Source organism: Tupaia chinensis, unplaced genomic scaffold, assembly GCF_000334495.1.
Source record: "Tupaia chinensis unplaced genomic scaffold, TupChi_1.0 Scaffold000078_1, whole genome shotgun sequence".
NCBI classification, from domain to species: domain Eukaryota; kingdom Metazoa; phylum Chordata; class Mammalia; order Scandentia; family Tupaiidae; genus Tupaia; species Tupaia belangeri.
The window spans coordinates 2,061,207-2,074,871 of NW_006159539.1; the positions used below are offsets into that span (position 1 = coordinate 2,061,207).

Here is a 13,665-nt window from a genome sequence, read left to right on the forward strand (position 1 = left end):
CTCTTCCCTTAGAGTTCCTGCCTTGGGGGGGTTTCCATCCAACACACGCGAACAGGCCCTGGGGACGCTGCAGGTGCCAGGCCTTTCTGTCCTCATAGACTCACACCTTCCCTAGGTCCCCTCGACCACTGCCCCTGCTGGACCTGGAGAACCTTCCCCGCCGCCTCCTCCCGGTCTCCCAGTCTGCAAGCCAGCCATCGCTCAGCTGCTCACAGACGCGCCTGTGGCCTCCCTGCCTAAGAGGGCTGCAGTTCCAAGGCCTGGTGAGCCTTCCCTCCATCCTGCCGCCTCTCATTTCCCCATGGGCTGTCCCTGGAAGCACACACAGCGCTCTCCCCTCTGCCTGCCTCGGAGAACTCCCTTCCCACAATTCCACACCCCGCTCCAATGTCCCAGCTCTGGAAGTCTCCCCGGTCCTCACCTCTGCCCACCCACCCCTGCTGTGTGCCCTCAGGGTGTTTGACCTATGCACATCTCTCCAGCTTCCTGAGTCAGAGCAGCGTGGAGCAGGGACGGAGTCTTACTGATGCCCAGAGCCACAGCCTGTCACCGGGCGCGCCACCATGGGCGTGGGTGATGCACATGAGGGGACAGTGAATGAACGGGGGCAGCTTCCAGACATGGCCTCCGTGGGGCCACACCTGTGCATGTGCTCTGACAGCTGGCCCGGGGCTGGGCTCTCCCCTCCCTTCCCAGCTTCTGTCCATCCTACTCTTCCGACTCTTTGGGGCCAGGAGCCAAGTGGAAGGGACCAGGGGAGGGAAGGGAGAAGTGGAGGCTGGAGACCCAGGCTCAGAGCACGGAGGGCAGCTTCAGACCACGCGTCCCACCTTCCTGCCTAGGGAAGTTCTGCAGGGAGGCAGCTGACTCTGCGAGGAGAGGAAAGCATTGTGGGTGGAGGCCCTGCCTTCACCCAGACTGGAGGTCCTTCTGGGTCAAGGTGACCTCAGCCCCAGGTGACGAGCCCCTTACCTTCCTCCCTGCCCTTTCCTGCCCTGAAACGCCACCATCATTGATTCTGCCACCAGCTTGTTCCCCAGAAAGCCTGTTCCATTCTACCTGGCCCCAGAGATGGGAAGAGGAGTCTTAGAGGGGGTGGAGGCTTCCCTGCCACAGTCAATTTTGTGGGGGCCACAGATGAACTACAGCAGGCTGCCTGTCTTCAGGGAGGCCAGGCCCAGCGGTCATTAGAGCCATCGCCCCCGGCCCACGAGGGGGATCAGGCTCCCTAACTCATTACGGACGACCCATCCATCTTGTCTAAGCGTGGACACATCCATCGCCCCTGACAGATGACAGGACTGTCCCCAAGGCAGCCCCCTCTGTGTGGGGTGAGGTGGCTGAAGGAAAGGTCCATTTGGGAAGTTCTATTGTTTTAGCCATCCTGAAACCACACAGTACTGTGGACGGGGGCAGAGTCTGCTGGGGGACTGTGCAGATGGTCCCCAGTTTGGTGGCCATGGTCTTTAGGCAAGTCACCTCTCCTCTCATGGAGCCTCAGCGTCCTCTGCAATCGGGAAACCCATCTGTCCATGACGGTGTTTTATAAAGTTAGTAAGACAACAAAAGGATGGATGGGACTGCTTACCTTCAAGACGCCAGGACTGGGCTGGCTCTATGGCCTGGTGGTAAAGGCAACTGGTCCCCACTGTGCTGAGAGTGCATGGTTCAAGTCCCAGACCTGACGACTTGAGAAATATACCAGGGGGGAGGGTGTGCGTGCGTGTGTGTGCCCCAAATGGAGAAATGAAGAAGAGATTGCAGCATGACGATGGCCGATGGGGTAAGGAGTGCTTTCTCTCCCTGTCTTTCTGACAAGCACACACACTCTCTTGCAAATTAAAGAACAAATGTACGCTCTTTTCCGGCCGGAACCATGGAGGGTATTTGAGAGAAGAAAAAGAAGGTTTCTGCTGCGGCAGAAACCAAGAAAAAGGCTCCTGCTGCCGCGGAAGCCACCCAGAAAAAGGTTCGTGCTGCACCAGAAACCCTTAAGAAAAAGTGAAAGAATTTTGCGAAGCTGAAGATCAAACGCCAAGAAAGATGCTTCGAAAGGCAAGGAGGAAGCTTATCTATGAAAAAGCTCAGCACTATCATAAGGAATATAGACAGATGTACAGAACTGAGATTCGCACGGCCAGGATAGCAAGAAAAGCTGGAACTTCTATGCACCTGCAGAACCGAACTGGCGTTTGTCATCAGGATCAGAGGGATCAATGGTGTGACCCCAAGGGTTCGAAAGGGGTTGCAGCTTCTTTGTCTTTGCCAGATCTTCAGTGGCACTTTTGTTAAGCTCAACAAGGCTTCAATTAACATGCGGAGAATCCTGGAACCCTATATTGCTTGGGGGTACCCGAACCTGAAGTCAGTAAATGAACTGATCTACAAACGTGGTTATGGCAGAATCAATAAGCAGCATTGCTTTGACAGATAACTCTGATTGCTCCATCTCTTGGTAAATTCGGCATCATATGCATGGGGGGATCTGATTCATGAAATCTGTACTGTTGGAAAAACGCTTCAAAGAGGCAAATAACTTCCTGTGGCCCTTCAAATGATCTTCTCCACAGAGTGGAATGAAGAAAAAAGACCCCTTATTTTGTAGAAGGTGGAGATGCTGGCAACAGGGAAGACCAGATCAACAGACTTATCAGAAGGATGAACTAAGGTGCCCACCATGATTGTTTTTGTAATCTGGTTAGTAAATAAACAGTGGCTGTTTTCAGCTGTTTTCAGACTGAAAAAAAAAATACATATATTAGGTCATAGGCGAAGTCATGATGTATCTGTGTGTGCAAAAATGTGTCATGACTTGCCGACAACCCAATGTATTTCTGTGAGCGTGTTTTCTTCATTTGCCAGAGGGATGCACACGCACCAGGAAGACCGAGAATGGGAGAGAGGGACAGTGAGAAAGCAGCCCCCATGAAGAATGGTCATACCACAATCTCTCCTCCATTTCTCCCTCTCGTTGAGATTTTGCGTGCACCCAGCGTGTGTTTCAAAGTGTCGGGCCTGGGCCTGGAACCACGCACAGTCAGTCAACTTCAACCACTATGTCACCAATTGGCCCACATACATTTTTTAAATTAGCATACTGTATAGAGGGGTCGGCAGGTGGCATGGTGGTTAAAGGCACTGGACTCCCACATGGCCAATCATGGTTTGAGTCCTGGACCTGGTGGCTTGCTTTCTCTCTCTCTCTCTCTCTCTCATCAGACTGGAAAATAATAAATAAATAAAGTTAAATAACATAATTCTTTAAAAAATATTCTATAGAAAATGAGCCAAGAAAAAAAAAAAAACTCCATTTGTGTTTCTGTATTTCCTCCCAATTTCCTCTTTCACATCTGTTATGGGGTAATCACATTCGATCATAAACCATGTATATATATTTAGTTTTACAGTAAAAGCAGTTTCATGCCGCTACGTAATATTAACTTCACAATTTTTTTTAAAATTTCTAAAACAATAAGATGGGGGGCCATCAACAGAACAGAATCGAGAGTCCAGAAATGTAGCAAGTGGAGGCGGTGCTTCAGACGTAATGCACTTCCGTGGTGTTCAAACACCCCACGATACGTCTCCCTCCCTTTCCCTGTGGCTTCAGAGCCTTCGCAGTGGACAACCCCAGCCCAAGGATACAGCCCCCTTCTAGTGGACACTTACGATGTGCCCATTTTTTTTTTTTGAGAGGTTTTTGCTATAGGGTGCATGCCAGACAGACAGAGAGAGACAGAGAGACAGAAAGCAAGAAATCACCCCCCAGGGGGAATGGCCACGCCGCAATCCCTTCTCCTCTCGGGATCTTGGGCACGCACGCACATGCGCCCGGCGTGAGTTTTAAGCCACCGGGTCCAGGATGCGAACTGCGGTCGACTACATAGGAGTCCAGCGACATAGCCATTACGCTAACTGCTGGTCCCACGATGTGCCCATTTTTAACACTGTGAGGGGCACTGTGCCGAGCCCCTGCGTCTCCGAGGTTTTCTCCTGTTTGGGGGCTGTTTGCTGAGGAGCTGTCCTTGCAGTGGGATTGCCGGGGCAGAGGCTGGCCCACGTGATGGCTCTTGGCAGGGATGCCCACAATGCCTTCCCGAAGAGTCGGGCCTCGGGTCATTTCATGCATGCCTCCTTCCTCTGAACTCGCGTGCCAGGACTAGGATTCAGGTCAGGCATGGAGCGTATGGTTCCTTGGAGGAGACGTGAGAAAGGCTGTCTTCAAAATCAGGTAGCGAAGTCACCCAGCATGGCGACACCAGAAGCAAAATGCTGAGTGCCTGGAGGAAGGCTCCGTGGGGCTGGTGACATTCAGGTGGGGATGCTCTGAAGGCGTGGAGGTGGACAGAGGCAGGTCACAGAGGGCCTCGAGGTGCCCAGCCAATAGGGATGAGCTGCCAAGGACGTGCTCACCCACGTGCAGAAAACTGGGGCAGCTCCTCCCCATTTGGGTCCTTCGTTTCCCATCTCTGTGTGCCGCTGGCCCTGCCAGACCCTCCTACATCCAGAGGCCAGCCTAGCCTTGGGTGCAACCTCTTGAAAGTTCAGAACTGGGGAAGATTCCCGAAGTGACCTTGGGCAGGTGCCTGGCTATCCCAGGGTTCGCTGCCGTGGTGTGAAGAGTTCGAATCAGCCAGTCTGAGAGCTCTGCCAGGCTCGTCCACACAATGCACACAGAACTGCAGCCCAGGAGACCAAGCACTGGCTTCAGTGGGAAACACTGGCATAGCCCAAGCAGAGACCGCTCCTCCCCAGCCCGCGTGGCTTTCTGGGACTCCCTGTCCCGCTGCCTCTTCTCAGCTGTTGTGGCTAAATCTGTCTGATCTGGTTCTGTCTGCAGAGATGGGCACAGGCCAGCTTCAACCCGACACCCAGCCCAGGCCTGCTGTCCCCCAGGCAGCAGAAGCCGAGCGACAGGCCTCATTCATCTTCCCGCGAGCCCAGAGACAAAGGGCCTAATGTGTGTGCAGATGGGCCTGCCCCTCCATCATCCTTCACAACCAGTGGCCGATAATGCGTCTCCAACGAGTCCCCGGTGGCCGCCCGCTGACCAGGGGGTGACCAGGCAATGATGCATGCAAAAGCAGGAGCCCGGAGGCCAAAGCAAGCCTGGGGGGGGGGGTGGGGAACATGGGGGTGAGGCATGATCACAGCCCCACGGAGAAGCCCATAACTCATTCTGACGTGGAGACATTATGCCTCTCAAAGACCACTTGCCCCTGGACACGGAGCTGCCAAATTAATTGACAAGGGACCCTTGGAGGCAGCTTCTACAGAGTAGGAACCCCCCAGCCCCAGAGGCCTGGCCCAAGGGGCCATTATTTTCTCAGAGGACAGAATTGTGCCTTCCCAGGGCTGACTGCGACCCTGGCTGTCGCAGAAGGTCCCATGCATGTCTGATCAAGGGATCTGGGTCGCAGAGAAAGCCGCAGTGTGTCCAAGGTGGAACCCCAGCCTCTCTCCCTCCTCATGAGGCCAAGCCCCTGTGAGCAGCACAGGCTTCTTGCAGTCAGTGCCCGGAAGTGGGAGCTACAGGAACAACAGCAGTTGTCCAGCCAGGCTTCCCTGCCTCCCCGTCTCTCTGCCTCTGGAGCTGGCAGGAAAGGGGAGGGGCAGACTTACGTACCTACTTCTGGGACATTCCAATATTGCAGAAGTGCGTTATGGTTCAAGTGCCACCTTTTTTTTTTTTTTGAAAGAGATTTTTGCCTTAGGACGCATGCATTTGGGGTGGGGGTGCAGACAGAGATAGTGAGAGGGAAGTGAGAAATCACCACCCCTTGGGGGAATGACCGTACTACAACCATTCTCCTCCTAAGATCTTGGGCATGCACGTACACGCGCCTGGAGTGATTTTCAAGCCACCAGGTCCAGGACTTGAACCACCGTCGTCCAAGTGGGAGTCCACAGATATGACTTCTATGCCGTCTGCTGGCCCCCAGCGCTGCCCTTCTTGTCCCACATTTCTGGACTCTCAACTCAGTTCTGTTGACCTGTTTATTTACTCCTGGGCCAATTCCCATGGTTTTTAAATACTCACACTTTAAGATAATTGTTTATGCTTGTTTGGACACGTTCTTCCTTTTTATTCCTCCTTTTTTTAAAACAAAGAATGCTTTAACTTTATTTTTTATTGTTATTATTTTAATTTGACCAGAGGCAGACAGAGAGAAAGGGAAAGTGAGAAATCAAGCCACCAGGTCTAGGATTTGAACCACGGTCAGTCACGTGGGAGTCCAGTGCTTTTAACGACCACGCCACCTGCTGGTCCCTGTTCCTCCTTTTAAAAGTTATTATATTATTATTATTCAGGTTTTTGCCATAGGGTACATGTGCTCACTGGAGAGAGAGAGAGAGAGACAGAGAGAAAGAAAGTGAGAAATCAGCCCCCAGGGAATGGCCATGCCATAATCCCTTCTCCTCCATTCTCCTCTTGGGATTTTGGGCTCACACCCACATGCATTGGCATGATTTTCAAGTCACTGGGTCCTGGACTTGAACCACGGTCAACCACATGGAAGTCTGGCATCTTAACCACTATGTCACCTGCTGGCCTTTTCTTCTGCTTTTAATTTTTTTTTTTTTTTTTTTTTTTTTTTTTTTGCTATAGCGCACAAGTGCTCGCTGGAGACAAGGATAGAAAGAGACAGGGGAAGTACCCAGATAACCACCAGAGGGGATGAGCATGCGGAAGTCCCTTCACCTCCATTCTCCCCTTAGAGTTTTGGGGCACACAACCTCCTTGGGCCGGGTGCATTTTTCACGTTGCCAGGTCTGGGACTCAAACCATGTAGCCAGTTATGTGGGATCCAGCACGAACCTTCACACCATCTGCTGCCCCCATTTTTCCTTTTATAATCACCCTGGTTATCTTTGTGTATTTACTGATCCTAATAGATTTTAGGACCCAAACTACAAAATACGAAAACTCTTGCCACTGAGCCAGCCTGGGCCTGCTATCATCCCTCGGTGGGGACGCTGAAGGCACCGGGGCCCCCCCCCTTTTTAACGAAATTCTTATTTCATTTATTATTATTATTTAATTTGACCAGAGAAAGACCGAGAGAAAAGGAAAGTGAGAAAGCAAGCCTCCAGGACCGGGACTCCAGCTGTGGTCAACCATGTGGGAGTCCAGCTCTTTAATCACCATGCCACCTGCTGGACCTGATGAAGGCCCTTTTTAAATGCAGAGGCAGAGCAGAACCCGAGGGTGGAAGACGACCGGATGGAGGGAGGACCAGCAGCCGAGGGTGGAAGACCACCGGATGGAGGGAGGACCAGCAGCTGGGATCCCAGAGTGGGTCCCTACTGAGAGCCCACACACCCTATCAGAAGGGTCCAGGCTGTGGACAGGATGGGCACCAGGCCTTAGTCCAACCTGCTTACATGAGGCAATCTGGCTGAGATGCCCAATTTCATGCCTGGCCGTGGTAAACACTCAGAAGGGATTATAGCGACCACGGTGACCACAATGGTCCCTAATGCGAGCTTCCACAGCCCAGCTGCTGCGCCACCTTCTGGCCGCTCTCGGGGTAACCACGCAGAGAAGCCTCCGTGTGGTTTAATTCTATGCTCCATCGCACCCCTGCAGCCAGGCAGGAAGGGGCGGCCTTCAGCCAGAGGTGCTGCTGGGTCCCCAGGACGCACCCTGGCACGTAGCACAGGAGACTCCTCCACGGCCTGGGCCCACCTCGGCCCCCTCTCTCTGAGCTAAGGCTGTGGGGAGCGCGGAGCCCTGCGGTGAGACGGAGGCCTTTTCAAAGCTTCCTTTGGTTTCTTGCGTTCTTTGTCCCTCAGAAGCGCATTTGATACGGGATCCCTGGTGCTTTCCGGCTTGGTGCGAGCACCTGTTACTTCTGGCCAACAGCTCCCACAGCTCCGCGCTTAATCGGCGGTGGGTGTGGATTTCCCCATTCTGCTGTGGCCAACCTCAAAGCAGTGACTTTTCAGAGCTGGTCCAGACCCACCTCCCCACCTACTCCTGCCAGTCCAGGCCCCTCTGGCCAGCATTTCCTGCAGGACTGCTGTCGCACCCGGGCTCAATCTTTCCACTCCCCAGCTTTGGAAATACAAATCCTTACACCTGCGGTTCTTTCGCGGCCCCTACCCAGCCCTGCTGTCACCGCGCCTAGCTCTCCCTCGAGGACACGACCTCCTGGCAGTCTCTGGGTGCACATACTGCACATCGGGCGTGCACACCCCAGCCTGCGTCAGAACCCCTCACGGCTGTGCTGGGGCCGGTGTGTACCAGCCCTCTAGAGCCAGAGCCAGGCATCAGTCAACAACAGCCTGGCAGCCGCTGGAAACCGCCCATGGAAGCTGCATTTACACCACAGCAATTGGCGAATGCTATAACCAGGTGGAGTTGTTTTCCTTGAAGAGCTTGTTGTTAAACAATTACCAGCATGCCACAGGAACCCTGCTCTTTTTTCTTTCTTTCTTTTTTTCTTTTGAGTTTTTTTTTTTTTTTTTGGCTATAGGGTGCACGCACTCACCAGAAAGAGTGACAGAAAGTGAGAAATCACCCCAGGAGAGATGGCCATGTCTCAGTCCCTTCTCCTCCATTCTCCTCTCAGGATCTTAGGCACACACACAAAGAGGCACGAGTTTAAGCCACCAGGTCCGGGACTTGAGCCATGGTTGACTTCATGGCAGTCCAGCGACATAGCCATTATGCCAACTGCTGGTCTCAATTATTTTTTTAAGGAGGATCAGCACCATAGGCTATGATCCACCCCTGGCTCCTGCCAGCCCTGGTCCACAAATATGCATGTACCTGGTGTATTCAGGAGATGCTTGCTGCTCCCTGGGAGGTAGACGCAGATCCTAGCATGGGATGAGTCGGGCTCTGCCCATCTTCGAAGGGGGTGGGTGCTGCAGGCTGTGAGGGAGGGGCTCAGGTCTGGATTGTCCGTCCCTCCTTGGCCACCCACAGCCAGCTCAGGGGTGTGGGGACATGTGGGGACTCACGGGGCCTGGCCCTAGTCCTCAGTCCACCGTGTCGCACCCAGGTGCTCTCCTATGCCAACTCACCTCCTCTGTGACATGGGGACCACACCTCCTCGACCTCTCGTGCAGGGTGATCAGCCGCGCTAAGGCTTTTGTGGCCTGAAGGTGGATCTCTGTTGAAGACGGCCCAGGGTTCTGTTGAGGGAGCCACTGGGAGCTCCTTGCAGGTGGGGAGCTCAGTCGATTCCTCGCTATCCCGTCTGGCCTCAGCTCAGTCAGTTCCTCGCTATCCCGTCTGGCCTCATCCGGGTCTCTTTGGAGGACTCTGGAGAGCAGACATGGACAGGTGACAGCCAGCCCCTGGCCAGCAGCTGGTGACTAGACCGGAAAAGCAGTGGCCCTGCAGGCCTTTGTCTGCTGTGTGCGGAACATGCCAGGCCTCCTCCGCTTTTTCCCATAGCTCCCTGTGCAGGGGACCTTCTGCCACAAACCCCTAGGATCTCACCGCCCCCTGGGACCTGCTGGGTTACAGCGCGGAATCTCACGGCCCTGTCTCCAGACACCTCAGAGGCTGTGGGGTTTGCGGGCTCCCCACTCCAGGCTTGGTGGGAACCACTACACGTCCCGGGAGCTCAGCCACAGTGCGCGGCAGGTGCTGGCCCGCCCTCATTCTCACTGGGCGGGGAGCAGCGGCTCTCACACAGTCCCCCGCGTCCTAAGTCCTAACTGCCGTGGAGGGCTGCTAGCGCACAGCGCACGGATTTAGCAGGAAGACCTGGTGGCAGGCGCTGAAGGTTCCGGTCCCCCGGCTCCTACCCCCGACTCTGCTCTACTCTCACTGTCGCCAAGGGACGAGTTACTCAGGAAGCCACGGCCTTGTCACGGCTTTTAGAGGCCAGAAAGGCACCTGCAGAGCCAGCCGTGGTGATGCAGAACTACCCTACCAGCTGCAGGTCGGGTCCTCAGAGGAGAACTGGGTGCTAACCTGATTAGGGGCGCAAGGCTAAGACTCTCAAGGTGAGGCCCAGTTCGGAGCAGGAGGTGGCGTGGTGGTTAAGGTGCTGGCAGCCTGCTTTCTCACGTTCCCTCTTTCTCCCTGTCTCTCTGGTGAGTACACGAGCCTTATAGCAACATTGTTTAAAAGAAGTAATTCCAAAAAATAAAAAATAAAAGACCGGTCCAGACGCCTACCGTGACCTGGAGAATGAAAAAAGATCGGTCCAGACGCCTACCGTGACCTGGAGAATGACTGCAAGAAGAACGCTTCATGGCGAGGGTTCTCAGACGTGGGGTCCTTTCTGTACGAGGTCCCACAAGCGACTCGCGGACGTGCACGCTCCGTCTGAGACCATGAAGCAGGTTCCCTCCACGAGCACGGAAGCGCGCATTCCGGCGGAAGTCACCACTGCGGATGCGGAAGCTTTTTCCCCTTGGGTTTTTGCCATAGGGCGTGTGTATTCACCAGAGAGAGGGGAAGTGAGAAGTCACCCCTCAGGGGGCATGGCCACCCTTTAATCCCTTCTCCTCCATTGTTCTCTTGGGACTTGGGGCACGCACACGCATGCCTGGCGTGGTTTTCCAGCCGCTGGGTCCAGGACTCCGACCGCGGGCAGCCATGCGGGAACCCCGCGCCTTAGCCACCGCGCCACCTGCTGGCCGACGCTATTTTAATGACTCGATGGTCAGTTATTAAAAGGCGCAGACTTGCTGGCCCACCTCCAGGGTGTCTTATTGGGTTTGTCTAGAATGTAGCCTGAACGTTTTGCATATTGAACGAATTTCCAGGTGATGTTAATGCTTCTGGTCTGGGGGTCACACTTGGAAAATCAGATGGCGTAGTGGCTGCCTCACTGGACTCCCGTAGGGTGGTTGGAGTCCCAGACCCACCCTCTTAAAACCCAGCCGGCCCGTGGGCGTGCGTGCCCAAGATCCCCAGGGGAGAAAGGAAGAGAAAGGGTTGCATGTGGCCACCCCGCGGGAAATGATTCCTCGTTTTCTGTCTTGAGTCTGTCCCTGGCTGTCTGACAAACGCATGCGCCCTATAGCAAAAGTCTCTTTCAAAAAAAAGAAAAGAAAACCAATAGGGGTTTGGGGCTTGGTATGACGACCTTGGTTTTCAAAGTGAGGAAACTGAGGCTCGAGAGGTCTTACCCCGGGTCCACAAGGACGCTTAGCACTCACTGCGGGTCTGGAGAAGCCGGGAGGGCAGGGGGCCGCCGCTTCATCCGTTCGTGGGAAGCGGCCGAGCGGTCTTGTGCGGGCCGTGACTGCCACCCTGTGGCTAGTGGTGGTAGAGCCACTGAAGGTGCAGTTGCCCAGACTCCGCCTGCCCGGGGCGCCTCGCTGCAGGTTAGGAAACCAGCTTCAGGAGGTTCCCTGGCTCGGTTTCCCAGGACCATGAGACAAGAAGCGACGCGTCGCTGTGGGATTGGATTTGAACCCAGACTCCTACCTCTGGCCCCATAACGGTCTTGCCTTCGACTTCTCAGCCACCCCTCTGCTTCCTGTTCTCCACCTACACCTCCTGTAATAATCTGGAATTAGAAAGAAGTAGCCCTCCCACAGTCCAGCTCTCCGTCCTTACTCTGTCTCGCTGGCCGAGTGGCCCTGGAGCGGCTCTTTACTTCCCTCCGAGTCAGTCTCCTTCCCTGTAAAACTGAGTTAATCCCGCAGCAGCCGCACCAGCACTGGGTGCAACCGCGTGTCTCTGCCCGTGGCTCCCTCCAATCACTCACCATGGCAGCTCTTCGAAGGCCTAAAACGAAAAATATGAGACATTTTTATTTGATGCGATTATAAAACCTTTCGTTCCGTCCCGACCTGCAAGACCACAAGACCATAAATAAATATAGATATTTATTTATTTATGTTACAGATATTTAAAGAGCAACAATTCTGATTGGCCTTACGACAAACATTCAGGGAAATCTGTGATAGGAATAAAACTGTATCTTTATTTTCCTTAAGCTCGAGCTGAAATTTAACATCTTCTCTAGTTACAAATAATGCAATCAACCCAGAAGTATTAGCAGGACCTAGGACTTTGCTCCCGGGAGCTGGTACCGAGCGGCCCCGCCTCTCCGGGGGACGAGCGTGGCGTGGCTTCTCCGCTCCTCTCCCGCCCACTCTCGTTCACGTCCGCCTCCCGCGCGGTGCGGCGTGGCGACAGCAGAGGGCGCTGCAGCCTGCGCCAGGGTCCTAGGGGCGGGGTCGGGCGAGATGCCCCGCCCACCGGTGAGCTCATCACCGCGCGTCGCGGTCGCGCGGAGCCTGGCGTCACACGTGTATCCTGGCAGTCCCGAGGTGAGCTGGTCCGGGAGGCCGGCGGGAATGGTTTTCGGGGTCGCCGAGGGCCCGGGCCAGAGGGCGGGTGAGCGAGGGTGGGCACCAGGGTCGTCTCGGCAAGTTTGTTCGGGGATGCCGCAGGCCACAGGCCCGAAGGGTGCGTTTGTCCTCGCCGCCCCGGGGTAGGGGCGAGGAGAAGCCCGTAGGTGGCTTGTGTGCCGCCCCGCGTTAGAGCTGGTGTCTCTGCGGAGAAGGTCGCTTTCCTGTGGGTCTCTTAGCTCTGAAGTTCCTGGAGTAAAAGGCGGGTGATCTTGGTAGTCCACCGTCTAGTGTGGGCTGACTTTGGGGAAGCTTCCCTAACCTCTGTCAGAAAAGTGGGTAATGTGAATACCTGCTGAATAGGTTCTGAGGGTCTAGGAGCTCATCCGTGTAGTCCCTAAAACAGGGCCTGGTTCATGGTACCTCCTCGCTGCTTGGTCTCCTGAATGGGGTGTTGATAAGCCCTATGACATGCTATCACACATTTAGTTGGGGGGCCCAACCTCTGCAGAGCTGGTGACCACAGCGTGAATCACCAGCCTGGTTGGCCTGAAGACATGTGAAGCTGGCCTGGAGGAAGGGCATCCCACCATGCCCAGACCCTGGGAAGAGTGCTTTGTATTGTGAACAACAAAAACAAGGCAACACATTTAATTTTTATATCTGTGAGGTCACATATACATAAATATTTTTGTTAAAGAATTATTTTATCTAACTTTATTTATTTATTTATCTTTACTTTGACCAGAGAGTGACAGAGCGAGAGAAAGAGAGAGAAAGTGACAAAGCAAGCCGCCAGGTCTGGGATTCAAACCTTGGTTGGCCATGTGGGAATCCAGCACCTTCAACCACCATGCCATCTACCGGCCCCCCAAAAATTATTTAATTTTATTTATTGTTATCTTAAATTTAACTAGCGAGAGAAAGTGAGAAAGCAAGCCACCGGATCCTCGAACCACAGTTGACCATGTGAGAGTTCAGCACCTTAACCACCATGCCACCTGTTGGCACCTTGTTTACATGCCTATTGACTCTTACAGGTGTTTTTGGTTGAGGCCTCTGTTGGGACTGTAAGACCTTTGCTGTCTTTGGACTTGTCCATGTTTGCTTGTCAAATTTCGAATCAATATTTAAAATTGGAAGGACCTGTGGTTTTTGTCTATAAAGAATAGCAAGGGACGAGGCTGATACTCTCTGCAGTCAGACTTGGGGAGAAGAAACCGTGGGATGAGCATAGGTGTTACTTGAATCCTGGGCTCCAAAGGAGAAAGAACCACACACCTGGTAGGGCTTGTGAAGGGGCCCCAGAGACTGATCCATAGAATTATAGAACAACTCTGTAATGAAAGGTTGCCTTGTTTTCTTGGAGAAGGTGAGGAGGCCTCCTGTAGC

The 13,665-nt window shown here is 54.0% G+C and overlaps 2 protein-coding genes across 2 annotated transcripts in view; one reads left to right on the forward strand and one right to left on the reverse strand.

The window, feature by feature from the left end:
• LOC114006578 (uncharacterized) overlaps positions 1 to 12,193 on the reverse strand; it is a 19,067-nt gene extending 6,874 nt beyond the window's left edge. The window contains exons 1-5 of the mRNA XM_027769234.1: positions 12,013 to 12,193; positions 11,685 to 11,704; positions 11,131 to 11,292; positions 10,182 to 10,291; positions 9,034 to 9,274 (exon numbers count right to left, since the gene is read on the reverse strand). Coding sequence (XP_027625035.1) covers positions 9,034 to 9,274; positions 10,182 to 10,291; positions 11,131 to 11,292; positions 11,685 to 11,704; positions 12,013 to 12,193 — 714 coding nt within the window. The remainder of the gene's footprint in view (positions 1 to 9,033; positions 9,275 to 10,181; positions 10,292 to 11,130; positions 11,293 to 11,684; positions 11,705 to 12,012) is intronic.
• An 86-nt stretch (positions 12,194 to 12,279) lies between these two features.
• The window catches only part of SKIC8 (SKI8 subunit of superkiller complex), a 14,734-nt gene continuing 13,348 nt past the window's right edge, over positions 12,280 to 13,665 (forward strand). The window contains exon 1 of the mRNA XM_027769236.1: positions 12,280 to 12,315. Coding sequence (XP_027625037.1) covers positions 12,280 to 12,315 — 36 coding nt within the window. The remainder of the gene's footprint in view (positions 12,316 to 13,665) is intronic.